This window comes from Papio anubis, chromosome 2, assembly GCF_008728515.1.
Source record: "Papio anubis isolate 15944 chromosome 2, Panubis1.0, whole genome shotgun sequence".
NCBI lineage: Eukaryota > Metazoa > Chordata > Mammalia > Primates > Cercopithecidae > Papio > Papio anubis.
This window is the reverse complement of record NC_044977.1, coordinates 86,791,190-86,810,564: the sequence shown is the minus strand read 5'-3', so window position 1 is coordinate 86,810,564 and position 19,375 is coordinate 86,791,190. Positions and strand designations below refer to the sequence as shown.

The window sequence follows — 19,375 nt, the reverse complement described above, 5'->3', positions numbered from 1 at the left end:
GTAGTGAAGAGAGAGACAAGGTATTTGCATATTTCCTGTGGGGTCTGTTAGGGAGGGAGGTGTGAGGGTCAGGAGCCGTCTGAGTGTCTTGCGGGAGACCCTGAAGATAGGTGCCCCTTTGTCCTTCCAGATATTGCCAACAAAGTCCTCTTGGCTCTGTTCACCTGCGAGATGCTGGTAAAAATGTACAGCTTGGGCCTCCAAGCATATTTCGTCTCTCTTTTCAACCGGTTTGATTGCTTCGTGGTGTGTGGTGGAATCACTGAGACGATCTTGGTGGAACTGGAAATCATGTCTCCCCTGGGGATCTCTGTGTTTCGGTGTGTGCGCCTCTTAAGAATCTTCAAAGTGACCAGGTAAGGAAATGTGGGTCTCACTGCAAATGTTTTATGAACAAGAGGCGGCGACCATCACGTCCCCGGGCAGGTGATGTTCTGCTCTGTCCCGCATGGGTGTTCTGAGCTCACACCCTCATCTTGACTTATAGGCACTGGACTTCTCTGAGCAACTTAGTGGCATCCTTGTTAAACTCCATGAAGTCCATCGCTTCGCTGTTACTTCTGCTTTTTCTCTTCATTATCATCTTTTCCTTGCTTGGGATGCAGCTGTTTGGCGGCAAGTTTAATTTTGATGAAACGCAAACCAAGCGGAGCACCTTTGACAATTTCCCTCAAGCACTTCTCACAGTGTTCCAGGTGAGTCCTCCCTCCATTCCCCGAAAAGCTTTGTGAGCAGCAGCTAAAACTCCTCTGCCTTCTTGTCTGCTCACACTCAGGAAGACAAAAGGGCTCCATTTTTTTCATATCTGCCCTAATGATAGCCTGGTAAATTTTGTGTCATTTAAGTTATTTGTTCTGCATCATCCTCCAGCTATCTATGTTATGTGATGTAATTTTTTAAAGACTTCTAGCTACATTATAAAATAATTTTAAAAATGTCTTTCACACTCAAGCTCTTCTCAGAAAACTTTTTGATTGATTTTGTGAGGTTTCTTTGAAATAGACTCTAAAATTCTTTTTTTCTTTGCTACTTTTTGTTGGCAGGCCAGTTTATAATCCTAGTTATAATAGATTTACACAAGAAGCGAATTCTCATGCCTCTATGCTTTGGTGTGTAGTTGGAGGAATCAGAGTGGTAGGAACTGTGACAGCCATTGGCCCTTCTGTCCTCCTCCTGGTACGCAGTGAGGACACACAGATTCTGAGGGTGCCTGTCCTGTGAGGCCTTTGCAGGCAGTGGCTGAGAAGGAAGCGGTGGTTGCAGAGAGGCACCGATTGCTCTGCCGCTCAGAGCAGCAGCACACGCTCCCCTGATTCTAAGCTGAGGTGCTCAGAACCGTCCTCCTTGGACAGGGTCTGATGGATAAGTTTAAAAGACCCTCCTGTCCTCATTGCTTTTCCTGTGTGATGAGAGCTGCAGAGCCCTGCCAGAGAGGAAAGGCAGCAGACAGCTGGGTCCTGTGGTGGCCCTTTCCATGCCCAGCTCTCTGCTGTGGATGAGTCACTTACCAATTTCTAAAGAAATCCAGAGACCAAAGGGAATGATCTGGACAATTCTTTCCCACCTGGTCATTTTGAGGCATATATAATCTACTGTAAGCCATAGTTTTGTTGTTTGAATTATACTTAAATTTTGGCTGCTAATCAGCCATTCTTTTTTTAAAAAATTTTTCTTTCAGAGAAACTGGTGTCTTTTTTTTTTTTTTGGTAATGCATGCATATGGCACAAAATTCTAATGTTACAAATGAATAATAATTCTCCCAGCCAGCCACAAATTTCCTCTTCTAGGAAGCAACCACCATTAAACAGTTTCTTGTGAATTCTTAGATCTGCATTTTCTGGTAGCTACAACTCAGTTAAGCTACCTATAGGTGACTTTCCACAGACAGGAGCTCACTCGACGTGCTGTTTTGCATCTTGCTTTTATCACTTCAAGTGTCCTCAAGAGCCTTCCTGCTTGGTCCGTAAAAGGCTGCCCCTCCTTCGAAATGCTGTATCCATGCAGTGGTACAGATGTGCCATGGTTCATGTGACCAGTCCCTTGCTGACAAGCATTTAGTTCTGTCCGGTCTTGGCCCACATAAACAGGGCTCCGGTAGGTGATCCTGAACACGCGTCAGAGGGCACATGTGTGGGCTGTAGATCTGTGGGACAAACTCCCAGAAATAGAATTGCTGCTTTAGAGGGTATGTCCATTTTAAATGTTGAAACCCTTGCCCAAGTGCTCTCCTTATGGTTGTATTAGCTCATTCTCTTCACACTGCCCATTGCCTCACTGCCTCTCCCCTCAGTGGAGAGCATGCTTTGGGATGCCCATCAGATAGGTGAAAATGGCGTTTCATTGTACTTTTAACAGATACTCCTCTTATCAGGAGTGAAGTTGAACATGTTTTCATATGACTCAGAGCCATCAGTAGTGCCTTTTCTGTGAATTACTTTATCTTTTCAAATCATTTGCCCATTTTTGTTTGGTTGTGATCTATAACAGTTTAAATTTTAAAAATATATAGTTCAGATTGAAGATAAAGGAGCTCTGTCTGTCGTTGGAAGAGAGCATTTTTTTTTTCATTACTGTTCTTGTTCATCTGATTCTATTTCATCATGGATTGAATTATTGAGTACGATCAGCAGAGAAGATTAAATTTCAGGTCATTGGTGATATCTACTCTTAAGGTAGTTTTGTAAATTTACATGAGACATTTAGAATTTCCTGCTTCTGTAATTTCATAGGTATAATTATCCATTTCCACAGTTGATGGGCTATGTGGAATGCTATGCAGCTGTTAAAAGAATGAGGTGCACCTTCTGACACAGAGGGTCTCCAGAGTATGTTGTTGAATGAAAAAACAAGCCAGTTGCAGAAAACTTTGCATAGCATGAAACCCTTTATGTCTGAAAACTCAGAGAAGACACCTAGTGCTTGTTTTCTTTGTTTGTAAACGTTTTTAAATCCGTAGTCGAAGGTTCCAGAGAGACACAGAAAGAGCATGCTTTCTGGAGAAGGGACCAAAACTGCGCTGGGGTGTAATGAAAAAGCACATGAGTCTTGGCTGGGCGCGGTGGCTCACACCTGTAATCCCAGCACTTTGGGAGGCCAAGGTGGGCAGAACACTTGAGGTCAGGAGTTCGAGACCAGCCTGGCCAACATGGTGTAACACTGTCTCTACTAAAAATACAAAAATTAGCCAAGTGTGGTGGTGGTCGCCTGTGATCCCAGCTACTTGAAAGGCTGCGGCAGGAGAGTCGCTTGAACCGGGGAGGTGGAGGTTGCAGTGAGCCGAGATCAAGTCACTGCACTCCATCCTGGTGATAGAGCAAGACTCCATCTCAAAAACAAACAGACAAAACATAAGTCTTAAGTATAAGGTTTTTTTTTTTTTTTTTTTTTTTCACTCCAAGAATTAACTTATCTATTTGTGTAGTTAAAAAACAATGTTTTAGAAATTCCATGGGATAACAGATGGATTTGTTCAGTGCAAACTGGACTGTGAAAGGCAGCTTAAACCAGATCTAGGCAGCCACCGAGGGGCTCTGGAGAGCGACTGCCATTTGTGAATCCACCTGCTGGCTGATACCCGTTTGCCTTCTCAGATCCTGACAGGCGAAGACTGGAACGCTGTGATGTACGATGGCATCATGGCTTACGGGGGCCCGTCCTCTTCAGGAATGATCGTCTGCATCTACTTCATCATCCTCTTCATTTGTGGTAATTGTATCCTTCAAGCTGACCAGGCTTTGTTGTTGCCGTCGTTATCTGGTTTTGTTTTTCTTCCTCTGGATTTCTCTGTGGTGATGGTGGTGGTAGTAGTTGTGGCAGGGAGGTGAATGCCTTTACCGTATTAGCTCAATATCTGCTGTTCTTCCATGCTGCTGGGGGACAGCATCCTGTAAGCAGAATTCCAGAGAGGCTTTGAGGGATGCATTCTGGCTAAGATAAGCAAGCCCAGGGAAGGAGCGTGAGATAGCACACGTGCTGGTCCCAGAGGTCACTCAGTTTGGCATCATGTCTCCTGTACAGGTCCTGAGGGATGGCTGAGCACAAGGCCAGGTGGTTCTTTATGTTATAATTATCGGGAGCTTAGGCATCCATCTGTGACTTCCTAAGACCCTTCGTGACTGATGGGAGCCATCTTCGTGGACTGATCTGTGCTCCCTGGGCTAATTTCACTTTGCTGATCTGTCCATCTTTGGGGATCAAGTGTCCATTGGCTAGCTGCTAAATCATGCTGCGTAACTTCTGTCTGCCTTACGTTACTCGTTTTCCCTGTCAAGAGGCACTCTCTAATTCTAGACCTGGAATTGGCCCTTGGATCTGTATTTACCTCATTCAGACCCTTCCTGATCCTGCAGCCTTTGGTTCTCGATGTTTTATCTCCAGGTCCTCCATGCCCAGCACCAGACCTGGTACACAGAGGCCTTTAATGAATGTTTGATGCATGAACGACATACACACAAGATACTACACCTGGGTCTTCACCCTTCCATTTTAAAAGGTCCTAATCTGGATTCTTCTTCTAAGGGGGCCCAGATCTCTATAGGTGTTTCCTCCTTTATCTTGTCTGGCTCACTGATAAATTTTCTTCAGTGTGGTAACCTCAGTGCAAACCTGCCCGCTTTTCTACAAGGACAATGCTTTGTGCTATAAGGTATTTTATGAAAACCCCATCGTAACACATATACATCCTTCTAGTCCCTTGACTCAGCTCTAAGGCCCCCTCCACCAGAGCCACTCCTGCCCTGTCTCCCACCCAGAGAAGTTTCTTCTACCTCTGAGCTCCCCCTCAGATTTTATCCACATCTCTTACTGCCTGTAGGTTCTTCTGTCTACTGGATTTTTATTTATTTACTATTTTTTTAGAAGGAGTCTCACTCTATCACCCAGGCTGGAGTGCAGTGGTGTGATCTCAGCTCACTGCAACCTCTACCTCCTGGGTTCAAGTGATTCTCCTGCCTCAGGCTCCTGAGTAGATGGGATTACATGTGTGCACCACCATGCCCAGCTAATTTTTGTTTTTTTAATGGAGATGGGGTTTCTCCATGTTAACCAGGCCAGTCTGAAACTCCTGACCTCAGGTGATCCACCCGCCTTGGCCTCCCAAAGTGCTGGGATTACAGAGCCACTGTGCCCAGCCTGTCTATTGGAATTTTGAGCGGGCATTCCTCCATCTCCCTAACTAGGTGGATAAACTTCTTGAGTCAGGAATCTTTTTTGTATTCACATATCTCAGTAGAGTACAGGATCTTGCACATAGTTGGCCCTTGGTAAATGAATGGTCATTCTTTTGTTTTTCTGCTGTCCTCATGGTTGACTCTTTAGGCCACAACAACTTCCTGGACTTAAATCTGTGGAGAAATAGTCCCTGGTGGTTGTCTATGGTTGCATGTTGTTTTCTTTATAGCACGTGTGACTATATCAGAGGTGCTTAGGGAGCTGCTTATGCTCTGTCTTCCCCAACTAGAGTAGACATTCCAGTGTACGGTGTTTCTTCCCGTGCCCTCAGCACCCACGACAGTGCCTGGCACATTAGAGGTGCTTGATAGATCTTTTTGGACGAATTCCAGAGCATACCACTCTTTAGGAGGGTCTGAGTAATACCTCTCAATGCAGATGATGGATTTTTCTCTGGGAAGTTGTTTGTTACAAGCTTGTAAGATCTCACTGTGGCTCATCACTCTGGATTTGCTTTCCACTACCCAAAGGAGTTGAGTGTCATTGCAAGACTAGAGAGATTATTGTTTCTTCACTGAGACCATGGAGGGAATCCTCACTGCACCTAGTCTCATCACTAGCCCCTGTCTGAGTTACCATTACCCCAGGCCTAGCAGAGGAACGCTCATGTTACCAGGCCATCTTCAGCCCAGGACAAATTGCTTCCTGAGGCTCATTGCAGCTCCAGTTAAAAAATAGGCCAGCACGTCAAAGGCTTTTTGAGTCTTAATGTAATTCCCTTATGTTTCTCTCCTCTTTAAAGCCTTGAATAGATTAGTCAGGCATGCTATTCCCTCACAGAGATCTCATCATCTGTTCCTTGTTAGGTTACATTGGTTTACGTGTTCAACAACCCATCCAAAGTAACAGATTGCACAGGACGTATGGGGCAGTGCTGTGCTGCTCCTGTCTTGGGGTCTCTGGGCTCCTGCGGTTTTGCCTACAGATGGCCGGGCATCAGGCAGAGAGAAGCATTTGTCGCAGAAGGGGGCATTCTCACTTACTGCCCTCTCATCCCTGTGCTTCTCAAGAACATGCTTCACTGCTAATGGGTAAGAAACAGGCATCTTCTGATTTAGGAGTCTTGTTCAGAATACTTGTTAAAAACAAACACATTCAAGAAATTCATGTATACAACAATTACAGTAAGAGTGAAAAAACATGATAATTTGTTTAGTCACCTAACCTTTTATTGTGTTTTTTAACTGGAACTGCAATGAGCCTCAGGAAGCAATTTGTCCTGGACTGGAGAGGGCAAAAATCAAGTTCAGGTACAGTGATCAAAGATCGAGCTGCAGTGAGACTATTCACGATAGTCTAGCACCAGGTGGCAGTAAGTCAGGCACATTATAGTCAGTCAGTGTTTGTGGAATGAAGGAATGAATGAGTTATCTGTAGACTCTGAAGGTTATTTCAAAGGAGAAATTCTCATACTATCTTGTGCAAGGGGATCCTCATTTGAATAACTTGCAACCTTTGAAGTGGTCTATTTTGGAAAGCACTCCCCTGAAGATATATGTTGTAGTTGTAGTATGTGTTAAAAAAACAAACAAACAAACAAACTACTTTTTAATTATACCATGTTTATATTATAGATTGTTGTATATAATGTATAACATAGCTATAGATACATAGATGTTTGGACACACACACACAGAGGAATGTTGAAATTAGTGGGTTTTCATGGATTTTAGTGAATCTTAATTTTACTTCTATAGACTGTCCTTTTACAGGTTTTTATGTTTATTTTTGTTGTTGTTTCGTTTTGTTTGAAAAGCAGGGCTCTGGTACTCTAGTTTTGCTGTGTGAGTATAACACTTGGGACAGTCACTTGCTACCAGCCTCCCAGGATGCAGAGGGGTGTGACGTTGCCATTGTTGGCCACATGTAGTTGCATTTAGTAGTGTGTTGAGCCCTTAAAAAGTTCAAACTAGATATTCTACTGAATGTCTTCTTGGCCATCGCTGTAGACAATTTGGCTGATGCTGAAAGTTTGAACACTGCTCAGAAAGAAGAAGCAGAAGAAAAGGAGAGGAAAAAGATTGCCAGGTAACCCCATTTTCCCCTGACGTGTTTGTCTAGGGGCTGCGTGGGGAGCCCTCCTACAAGTGCAGCCTGCCAGGCTCACCCCCGCATCACGGCAGCTGCAGCCCCCCAGGTTCCTGCTTTGTGGATCATGGTTGACCATGCACTGCAGACCAAAACGGATAGAATCTTGGGCAGAAGCCAGGCTCTTGGCTCTCATCCCTTGGAGTTGAGAGTGGGAGTCACACGTCCCCATGCGTAAAGAATCACTGCAGTTAATTTTGGCGTCATAAAATAAACGATGCATTCAATGCTGATTAGCTCTCAGATGAGAATTTTAATAAGATGATCTGTGTAACGAATCCATCGCATTGAGATTACCAGGAAGCTCTGAGTTTGGATTGTGCTAGGCTCTTGTGGTTAGTGTTGTTTCTAATTAAATTCTGTCCTTCATTGGACCATTGTTGATTCAGAATCCTGATTAGCATTTTTATACAGAGTAACATGGTTATTTGGTTTCTTGTGCTCTTTTCTCTTCTCTTTAGAAAAGAGAGCCTAGAAAATAAAAAGAACAACAAACCAGAAGTCAACCAGATGGCCAACAGTGACAACAAGGTATGTGTTCTAAGATACTTCTCCCCTTTTTGTTTCAAAGTGATTCTGTTGGTATCTCCACACATGTACCATTTACACTGTGGGAGTGTCTTGTGTATCATTCTTGTAATATTTTGGTGTGAAGAATATAGCACACCATATAGACCCTGGCTTCCCAGGGGGTTCTGGTTGAATTTAGGCAGTTAGCTGTGTTCACTGATATTTCACCAGAAAACCAATATGATGAAGATTTGACTAGTTTGACCACTTTTGTTTCTTTATTGGAATTGTGCAATCAGACCAGGATCACATTAGCAGCTTCGTTTTTAATAGAGGTCTATTTCCTGAGGTAATCCCAGGGTCGGGTGGCTTCAGGGCTACACTGTCAAACTTAATCCCATTTATGACAGCCCTGGTTGTGTTGTTCTTTCTTTGTTCATCGAGTGGATAAATACTTACCGAGTGGCTATCGTGTGTCAGACACTGGGGATTCAGGAATGAAGAAGACAGGTCCCTGCCTTCATGGGGCTCACAGTCTGGCAGGAGGACAGGAGTGTGAGATGCGTTATCACGTGATATGAGTGACCGCTGGCACAGGGCAAGGACAGAGCCCTGGATGATGCTGGCTAACTACGACTGGGTCAGGGCTTAACCAGCCTTCTCCTTACCTGCCCTTAGGACTTCTCTCTGAAGCAGAATCACCATCTGGGGACACCCGTCTGTCCCTGCACACCCACGTACAGACGCAACTTTGGGGAGGAGTCCATGCCCTATGCTGGACAGCCAGGGTGACTTCTCTCTGAGTGCATTTTAGTTAGTCTCCCCTCCTCCTAAGATGTCTCTGTCATCCTAGGTTACAATCGATGACTATAGAGAAGAGGATGAAGACAAGGACCCCTACCCACCTTGCGATGTGCCAGGTATGGTGGCAGAGGCCGGAGACGCTGGCTTTGCTGTGTGGCTTTGCTACTGCTCTGTGACCTGCTGAGTCTGCGGCCAGCCAGCCCAGCAGCGTGTACATGAGCTGCTGAGGCCACCAAGGCCGTGGAACCAGTTAGCTCCCCTTTTTCCCATGGTCACAGGCAGCATGTGTCACCCAAATTCCAGGTGATGGGGAGGGAAAGTGCAGGTGGGTCAGGGCAGTTCCAACTTCTGCTGGGAGACTGGTCCAGGAGACCCACCGGTGTTAGTGCTCACCTGACACTTTTACATTTGACTGGCACCTTTATTGGCTGATATGGGTGGGACTGTGGAGTTGAGAGCCTAGTTGCTGATTGAGACTGAAAGTCCCACACAGTTTCTCAGGCCAGGGTGAACCAGGAGGTTACTGGGGAAACAGCCAGATGCTGGGAGGTTGGCAGTGAGAATCCCAGCACCGCCACCTTTCATCTGTGGTCAGATCTTATCCTGGTGGGAATCTCATCATTCCCACAAACTAAACACGCTCACCAGATGGGGACACTTCTCAGCAACCCTCACCCCTGCAACACACACTCAGTCCACGTTCTGAAGGAGCAGGAGGGTTTTGATTCATGTAAGCAGGTAGATGTTGTTCAAGTTTAAGCCAAATTTGCATGTGAAATTAAGAATAATTCAAACCCATATGTAGTCTTTATTTCATGCCTATAAAAAAAGTATTTCATTTAAAGTAGGGGAAGAGGAAGAGGAAGAGGAGGAGGATGAACCTGAGGTTCCTGCCGGACCCCGTCCTCGAAGGATCTCGGAGTTGAACATGAAGGAAAAAATTGCCCCCATCCCTGAAGGGAGCGCTTTCTTCATTCTTAGCAAGACCAACCCGTAAATACTCCCCTTCTAGTCTCTCACGGCTGCCTCTTGCCAGTGACCCTACAGGTTGCTTGAGGGTGGCTCGGGTGGGGGTGAGGGGAAGTGGTTCACAGCCCTTTCTGAACCTGAGAGTCCCTGGCGCCCTCACCCAAGTCCCCTCCAACCCCTCTCTCCTCCACTGTGGCTCTTGCTCTCAGCTCATCTCTTCCTAGCTGCCTCCTTCCCGCAAGGGTGTGACCAGGTCCTGGGAGGAGCTCCATTCTAGATTCTCCTCCCTGCCTTCACCCCTGCGTGGGGACAGCAACGGGGAAAGCCTTGTCCACCCCAGCATATTCCAATTGGAGCCCACTGCTCTGGTGTTCCATGCTTCGGCCAGCCATGGCAATGTTTCCTAACGAGTGGATCTTCTGTTAGGATGCCTTGTGGGATGAGAATTTTTGTGACCAAGGTCTGCATAGCATCCTCATCCTCATAGATCCCCCACTTCATTGATCAGTTTTCCCAGTTGAGTTTTATCATCATAAAGTCATATTGCACAGTGATATTTTATAGGTTGTAAGTATTCAGTTCAGCTCTATGATAGCCTACTTAAAATAGCATTTCTCATGTTAAAATGATAAGGTGCTCACAAGGAACAGGGCAATGACTCACAAGTACTATAAGAGGAAGACGTTTATTTACTAGCTAGTTTCTAGGTTTTAAATCATCTGGGACTGAGTGGAATGCTAGGGGAGATAAATGGCTCCTGGAAAGGTTTCTAGAATTGCAGAAGTAGTTCCTGGCTGGCAGAGAACAACTCTGTATCATTCATTGGCCGTAGGGAGACACAGGTGGGAAGCAAGGCCTGCTGGCATCCTCAGAGATATGAAGATATGATGGTAGCTTTTACAGCTCACCACTATTTGGGTGTCCTTTAAAAAAGAAAGGTTATTAAACTGATATTGCTGACACCTACAGCCCCGTGTGTGTGTGTACATATATATATATATATATATATAGAGAGAGAGAGAGAGAGAGAGAGAGAGAATGGACTTATTTTCACCCAAAGCCGCAAAGCACTCCTGCCCTCACTAGCTTGGAAATTCTTCCCCAGACTCAACTGCTAACCACCTTCAGGTCCTCTGGGGGATACGCCCAGCATTCAATAGATCCAAAAGGCAGGACTTAAAGTGAGGGGTCACCTTCACATATGGTTGACTCCAGTTTTGAAAGTGGAAAAATATTTTCAAAGGAAAACCTATCTGTAGGCTTATAAGCCTCTTATAGACTACAGACAGGTTTGTATACATACATACACATATATACTTTAGAATTTAAATATATACAAACATATTATAGATATGTATACACACATATACTTTACAATTTAAACATACATGTTTTATGTATACACGAATATGTATATACATATGCATCTATGTATATACACATACATATGTGTGTGTATATATATATTTAAATTCTAAAGTCAAACATTGAGGGTAAGGATAGCCAGTTGCTAACAGATGCAGGGCACGTTGGGGACGGCAGCGAGGTTCTGATGGCCCAGAGAGCCATCGTTTGAGCCCAGGTGTCGGGCATGAGCTGCCCTCCTTTGCTTCATGAGACCACAGGACTTGGTGAGAACTCTTATGCTGGGCCATGAGATCCTTGCATGTTAGCAAATGATGCTGCAACCTTCACCTTCTGAGGACTGCTTGTGGGTCCACTCCAAACTTTAAAAAAAAATAATGATAACATATATTACAAAATCTGCAGATGGCCAGAGATGCCCTGAAGCCTCAGTTACTGCAGGCCCCTATAAATAGTATGAACTTGCACCTGCAGGACAAGCCCAGGATTCATCTCATTCTGTGTGAACTGTCGAGGGCAGACCTGGCCTCAGTTTCTTCTCTCAGTCAGGGAAGATAAACAGATGAGCTTCTTGTCATAGATGAGCTTCTTGACACTGGCCTTACTAGTGTCACTTTAGAATTCTCTGATTAAGCCTCAGTTTCCCCATCTTGAGAAAGACAACAAGCCCCACTTCCAAGGACTCAGTGTGGCGCCCCCAGCACAGAGTTGACACACCAGACATGGTCCACGGGGGCTGCTTTTGGTGGGCTTCGTGGGGCTGACAGACAGGTTGCTCAGGTGTGCCGGAGAGAGGGCACAGCAGACAACTGCCCTCTGCCTGGCATCTTGCTGCACTGGCCCCACACTCTTAAGGACCCAGTGTGTTCCACCCTCTCTGGGACTGTTTCCAAGCAGCTGCTTTTCCCTGCAGGATCCGCGTGGGCTGCCACAAGCTCATCAACCACCACGTCTTCACCAACCTCATCCTTGTCTTCATCATGCTGAGCAGCGCTGCTCTGGCCGCAGAGGACCCCATCCGCAGCCACTCCTTCCGGAACACGGTAAGTCCCCAGGGTGGGGCTCGCTCTGGGATAGCCCTGGCCTCTCTCAGGCAGAGGCCACTGTGGAGATGGGAGCTGTGGAGGCCCCTCAAGGTGACAGCTAGAGTAGGTCTTTCCTTCAGCTGGGGACGTTGGCTGTTTCCAGTTTGTAAGTGCCAGAGAGCTTGTGTTATAGCTGGATACATCTGAATGGAATCATTAATTTCGAACCTCATCTTAAATACTCTGCAGGAATGCTCAGTGAATTCAGGGAGCCTGCTTCTCCTCCTCTTTGCTCCCTACTGCCAATATTTAGGTCCTCCTTTCCCTCCCTGCTCAGGTTTGTACTCACCCGTTTTTGAGATTCATGCTTCGTGGACGCACACGGCAGGGAGGAAGCAGAATTCAAACCAGGCATGCCACATGCCCAGGCTCTCTCGTTCAAGGTTGGGGGCAAGATTCCTATGTCGTGTAGACTTAGCTACATGAAGCTGCTAGGCTCCACAACTGAGGAGAAATACAAGTTAGGGAGATGATAGGATGTCGAGTTGAGGTGTTCAGTGGAGAAGAACGTTAGGCCAGGTGCACTGGCTCACACCTGTAATTCCAGTGCTTTGGGAGATAGAGGAGAAGGATCACTGAAGGACAGGAGTTCAAGACTAGCCTGAGCAATGTAGTGAGACCTCATCTGTACAAAAAATTAAGAAATTAGCTGAATGTGGTGGCACACACCTGTCATCCCAGCTACTCAGGAGGCTGAGGGAGGAGGATCGCTTGGGCCCAGGAGGTCGAAGCTGCAGCAAGCCATGTTTGCACCACTGCACTCCAGCCTCAGTGATATAGTGAGACCTTGTCTCAAAGAAAAAATATATATATATATAATGAATGTTAAAAAGTTTCTTCTCTGGGAATATTTATTATAAAATATGTGATTATGTTATATATTTCACAAGTATCTCCAAAGGAAGTGCTAACCTTGGCCCCAGGAGCCAGTATTAAGTTTGAGTAACTCCATGAAGCAGAGTGCACCAGGCAGAGCCACTCGGACCCTTACATGTTAACTTGGCTGTTTATAATGTTACTTTTCATTGGTAGAATTAGGAATATGCAAAGAGTTATTAATTGGCTGGGCGTGGTGGCTCATACCTATAATCCCAGCATTTTGAGAGGCCAGGGCAGTAGAATCACTTGAGCCCAGGAGTTCAAGATTAGTCTAGGCAACATAGTGAGACCCCATCTATATAAAAATTTAAAACTTAGCCACACGTGGTGGCGCATGCCTGTCCCAACTACTTGGGAGGCTGAGATGGGAGGATTGCCTGAGCACAGGAGGCTGAGCCTGAAGTCAGCTGTGTTCACACCACTGCATTCCACCCTGGGCAATAGAGCAAGACCCTGTCTCTAAAAAAAACAAACAAAAAGAACTCTAGATTTTGGCGTGGCAGAGGTGGCTATCCAGTTAGCTCTCTGTATTCATGGGTTTGGCATCCATAGATTCAACCAACCACCGATAGAAAATGTTTGGGGGTGGCCAGGCGTGGTGGCTCACGCCTGTAATCCCAGCACTTTGGGAGGCCGAAGTGGGTGGATCGCTTGAGGTCAGGAGTTTGAGACCAGCCTGGTCAACATGGTGGAACCCCATCTCTACTAAAAATACCAAAATTAGCCAGGTGTGGTGGTGCGCACCTGTAGTCCCAGCTACTTGGGAGGCTGAGGTATGAGAATCACTTAACATGGGAGGCGGAGGTTGCAGCAGTGAGCTGAGATCACACCACTGCACTCCAACCTAGGCAACAGAGTAAGTGAGACTCTGTCTCAAAAAGGAAAAAAAACAAAATATTTGGAGGAAAAATGTACTGAATTTGTGCAGATTTTTTTCTTGTCATTTCTTAAATAATTTACATGGCATTTACATGACCTTGAGTATCTTGAGAAATCTAGAGATGATGTAAGGTCTACAGGAGGATGTGCATAGATCATATGCAAACACAACACCATTTTTATATCAGAGACTTGAGATTTTGGGGTCTGAGAGGGTCCTGGAACCAATCCCTTATGGATACCAACTGTACTAAGAAAACAAGTCAAGGGACCAGGAGCAGTGGCTCACACCTGTAATCACAGTACTTTGGGAGGCCGAGACGGGCAGATCACTTGAGGTCAGGAGTTCAAGACCAGCTGGCCAACATGGCGAAACCCCATTTCCACTGAAAATACAAAAATTAGCTGGGCATGGTGGTGTGCACCTGTAATCCCAGCTATGCATGGGGCTGAGGCAGGACAATCGCTTGAACCCGGGAGGTGGAGGTTGCAGTAAGCTGAGATCATGCCATTGCATTCCAGCCTCAGCGACAAGAGCAAAACTCTGTCTCAAAAAAGCATACAAACAAAAATACAAGCAAGTCGAGGGTTTTCTGTTAGTTGTCAGTTTTGTAACTTAGAGGTGGTGCCCACCGACTGTGTCTATGTTGGAAGGAAACTTGCACCTAAACTGGCTCTTGCCGCAGCAGCCCCACCTTAGCTGTGCAGCTTACTTGGCACTGAGGACCATTCAAAGGCAAGACAGCTAGACGCGGCAGCCTGTTGACTCTCAGGCCTAGATATTATTGTGCAATTTCAGATTATTACCAAGAAACCCAACCAGCAGAGGGAGGCTGGTGAGTGTGCAAGGCCATCAGGTGCCCCTGGCTTGCTGGTGGGCGCCTTTTTCTGAGCATCAGATTGTTAGAGAGTTTAGGATTAAGACACACCAGCACATCTGTGCCCCCAGGACTCTGTTGGGGCAACCAAGCCTCATGCTGTTGCTTCCCATTTCTGGAGCCTGGCAAGCCCAACCTGTCAGATTTATGAAACACGCACTCTGATATGAAGAGAAAAAGTACTTTCCCCATGGTGCGTGTCAGTGTCAATATAAAGAGGAAGGCACTGGGCCTGTCTTGATTTGTCCCCACAGATTAGGGTTTTTGTTAGAGAGGATTTTGTTGCTATAGATGCCCCAGTAGAAGAAAGACCTCTGTGTCATTTCATCCCATCATAAAAAAAGGACACAAGGGCGGTGTTTGGGAAAAAAACAGTGTTAGGTGACAAAGTAGGCCAGGAGCTAGTCTAAAATACGCATTGCCAAGGGATTAATTTACATGGGGGGCTTCATGTCTTATTTTTAATTATAATTGCTTCTCCATAAGTTTATTTCCCTGCTGCCTTACCCAAAAATGTTAGCGTTCTGCTTAAATAGATGTACATATGTATATGTGTATTGCTTTTTAGATTCTGCAGTGTTTGTATGTTTTTTAACCATAGCCGAATTCTTCTTTTAAAGAAGAGAGTGAGAGAATGCAAGCCGAGTGAGGAAAAAAAACAGCTTAAATCTCAACTTCAGCCCGGGCGCCAGGCTGCCTCGTAGACTCATAGGCTGCAGTGTCTTTCTGAGCTCCTTGATGCTTTCCACGTTAATATGCCCACTGTGACCTAGGAAGGAGTAAGGAGAAGGTGGCTGAGGCCTGGTAGTGCATGGGAAGATACCTTCCATTGCCTGGCCAAGAAACTCTGTTACACAGGAGTTCATAAGTCCAAAACCAGAAACCGTTTGGAAAATGAATACCCTCTGAAGAGAGAGACTGGGCTTGAAGCAGAGGTCCTCACCTTATTGTGACACAGCCCCCAGGTGACTCCTCTACCTACAACACCTCACCCCTGTGGCTCTCCACTGGCATACCCCAGGCCTACTCCTTGCTCAGCAGTGCCTGTGACTGGCTGCGTGGCCTATGCGTGTGTTCACTCCTGCTCCCAGCAGCCACATCTGTTAAAGGATTAGGCCTCGGTGGTCTCCACAGTCCCTTCCAGCTCTGCTCTCTTCAGTTCTTTCAAAGCCATAGATCATAGTTGTCATGAAGATCAGTGGCCAAGACCACTCGCCTTTGCAGATAAGGGTGCTGTGGTCAGAAGCTCCCTGTGAGCAGCTTTCTTGGTGGTCAGACTTCTTGCTGCTGGTCCACTTGCCTCCACGGCTCCAAGCAGAAGCAGGAACCCCATACAGGGCTAGCAGGACTCTGTCGATGGGATAATAGATGGTATTGTCACCAATGTGGATAGAGTTGCCTAGACTGAAAATTCAAAGACCAAGTCAGTCTGTTACTTGAGTGGGCCCAGCAAGGTTTAAAAAAAAAAACAAAACCTCAGTTTAGAGAGAGCAGTGTTAGATGCAGAACAATGGGCGGGAGGAAGGCAGTCTGTAAAACCATCCCTTGCAGACTTAGCCAGCCCCGTGCATGGGCGGGGAAGGGTGCTGACACCCTGATTACACAGGCTGGAATGCAAGGGAGCATGGGGAAACCACTGGCTCTGACGGATGCCACTGCCGTCTTCATTTATGCTTCTCCACTGATCTGATGCTCAGATGAAGGGCAACATACTTCATTCAGCCAGAAACGCGGTTAAAAATCCAAAATGCGCACAAGCTTCTGATTTATCTGGTGCCACAAGTCATTTGTAGATGTAGTGCTCTCTGATGAGAAAAGCTTGTTAACAAAGCACTCTTAGAAATGAGCCTCTCTGCCTGTCCGAGACACAAGACCGGGAAGCAAGTCAGGGTGAGTGGTTAAAGGAGGTCAGGATTCTCGAACGCTCTTTGGGAATGAGGTAATAGACCAAAGTGGGCATTTACCAGTGGCTCTGCACTTACCTTCAGAATGGCGGGGTTTTCCTGGGAGGATGGGTCTCTGACTGCATGGGGGGTTTCTGCCCGTAAGTGTGCAGCTGTCAGAGTTTGTCTGAATGCCTTTTCTCACTCCCACATGTTGTGCCTTGCAGATACTGGGTTACTTTGACTATGCCTTCACAGCCATCTTTACTGTTGAGATCCTGCTGAAGGTAATGGATTTTCCTTGATCTTCACATACTCCACAGCAGCTGGAGCAATAATAGTTGCACTTCTTTGTTTGCCTTCCAGATGCTAGGTTACGCAGACTATGTCTTCACTGGTACTTTTGCATTTGAGATCATTTTAAAGGTAACAGGTTACCCGGCAGTGTGTTTAAGGGCTGCTCCTGTGTGTGATACACAGGAAAGAAGCGTGGAGTGCTTTTGATTTTTTATGGGTTTTTTGTCTTTTGTGGTTGAGCTAAGTTTTTTTTACCAAAGGATTTTTTTTTTCCTGTGACCATTACAACTTGTTTTTGCTCTTTCTTTTTAATCTTTGAATGCATGTAGGAGCTACTCTGGCTTCATGATAATGGTTGACAATTATATTTTGCTCCTTTAAAAAAATACCCTCTGGAATTTGTCAACTGATAACAGATATATCACTGTGTGTGAACTTTTTTCCACCCTTTCTGACATCAAAGTCAGAGGAAAAGCATTTATCCTATGAAGAGGATGTCTCTCTTTTTGTTTCTCTAACTGCACTGTGTTTTGGGGGGCCTAAAATAGTAACACGCTATTTTCTTGCAATAGGATTTGCAAGATGACTTGGGTCTATTTGTGTTAAGGTATTTTCTGTCTGTTTTAATGGATGGGCTTACATTTACACAAAAGGAGCGCCCTTTGGCCCGGGTGACCTAAATGTACTGCCCATGCATGAGCTAATAGCTGCCATTGCTGCATGTGGTTTGCATACTGACTGTGAAGTCTGCCCCATGGGGAGCCCATTCCTCATGTGCTTAGAGTGCTGGAGACCACAGCAAAGCTCCAAGAACCTATCCACAACTGGCCAAGAACCAGAGGGTGTGGGTCACTTTGGTTCTGGGAGAACGTGGCCCATCAGAACTGTCAGGGTAACCATCTCCTAGCAGGGAGACAAGCTGGGAAATGAAGACTTTCAACCATGGTTTTCTTTAAGCCATTGGGGGATTTTTTGTGTGTGCAACTCAGGCAAAATGTATTTTGCATTGGACTACTGTGGAACTTGGGCTCTTTACAAAATCTTATATAAAATGAAACCTCAATGTCAGGGAATGAGGTGGTTAGTTTTTTGAGGTTGGTTTTTAAAATTTTTTTATTTTTTGGTTCATGAAACAGCATAAAGTCAACCAACATCTGTTTACACCTTTCTTTAAAATCTTCTAAAAATTTGAGTTCATTTTCCTGCCTTTAAGCCAATGAATTTGGTTGACAGTTCTCCTGAGTCAGAGGTGTGCAGTGGGACAGTGACCAGCTCTTGTTGATGAGGCCTCTGTGGGAGGGCCTGTGGATGCAGAATGCACGTGGTGGGGGTCAGAGGGGTGCCACCAGAACACTGACCAGCTCGGCTTCTGCCTCAGCTTCTTGGTTTTAGAATTTGACTTCATTTCAAAGTGAATGGGGATATGTTCTACTTAGTTTGTTAGCCTGGTTAATTGAGGTTTTATTTTACTCTCCACATTTTTAAGTTGTTAAATGAATATAGTTACTCATGGGCTTTGGGGAAAATTAAACACAGGATTATTTAAAAGGAAAAAAATGATTGTTACTTTTTAATTTGTGTAGAATTGCTTCACTGACTTAAATCTTCTGAGTCGTTCTTCATTTTGAAGCTATTTTAGAGAATGGAAAATAAGCTAAAACAAGAAGGATTCAGAAAATGGAGACTCATCCAGAAGTGTCTAATATCTGAGGCTATGGTTCCTGGTGGCCTTGGGGAGATTTGGAAGGCTGTTTGGTTATTTGCTTAAGCTCTGTGAAATTGCCATTTTTGTAGGTCAAAAAGGGTCGAACACTGGCGATTTCATAAGGTTCAATGTAATATTTCCCACCTCTACCTCTCTTATACCGTACTTATCTGAACCTTCTCTAACCCTTTTTGTTTTAAAATAAATAGTGAACTGTATATATTTTGCTATTTCTTACTTTGGGGAACTAAACTCTTTTTTCCATCACCAATAGAAATCTCACTGGAGCACCCATAATATGTGCTCCAGGTACATATGGCAGGTGAGCCCAGAGTCGTGAGACTGGCTCAGGTGAGATGCCACCTGGCTTCCTAGCCATGCCTGACACATGTCATCAGACTTGGAGGAATTGCTTAAGACGGATGTGTCATTAAAGACCATTAGGAACAATAAGGGGCCTATGTGGAAAAGTGATGTAGGTTCATAGAGCCTGGGAGCCCTGAATTCAAGCCCCCACTGGGAAGGCTTAATTGAAACAAGGTAGGCTCTACCAGGGCCTCAGAGGGGCCAGAACCAGCGCTTTGTGGGAAAGTGGGCTGTCTGGGCAGCACTTACCTCTTGACGAATGTAGTCCTGTGGAGCCTCTCTCAGACAGGCTCTTTGGACATGCCAACAGTTTGTTCATATTTGAAACCTGTGATGGCTGTAATAAAGCCTAAATTGGTTTCTTCTTTTAAAATGTATCCAAAATAAGCTGCCCCTTTTTGATTTTTGTTTGAACAAATTATCCGGTGGCTCAGCCC

At 45.4% G+C, this 19,375-nt stretch overlaps 1 protein-coding gene across 17 annotated transcripts in view; it reads left to right on the top strand.

Moving 5' to 3' along the window:
* The window catches only part of CACNA1D (calcium voltage-gated channel subunit alpha1 D), a 327,018-nt gene that overhangs the window by 236,649 nt on the left and 70,994 nt on the right, over positions 1–19,375 (top strand). For 16 of the 17 annotated variants that reach the window (XM_021934314.2, XM_021934311.2, XM_021934308.2 and 13 more), the window contains 9 exons: positions 131–356; positions 488–695; positions 3,592–3,712; positions 7,144–7,258; positions 7,780–7,849; positions 8,682–8,748; positions 9,478–9,625; positions 11,880–12,009; positions 16,798–16,857. In XM_021934314.2, coding sequence (XP_021790006.2) covers positions 131–356; positions 488–695; positions 3,592–3,712; positions 7,144–7,258; positions 7,780–7,849; positions 8,682–8,748; positions 9,478–9,625; positions 11,880–12,009; positions 16,798–16,857 — 1,145 coding nt within the window. The remainder of the gene's footprint in view (positions 1–130; positions 357–487; positions 696–3,591; positions 3,713–7,143; positions 7,259–7,779; positions 7,850–8,681; positions 8,749–9,477; positions 9,626–11,879; positions 12,010–16,797; positions 16,858–19,375) is intronic. The other variant, XM_021934310.2, reaches the window with a different exon arrangement.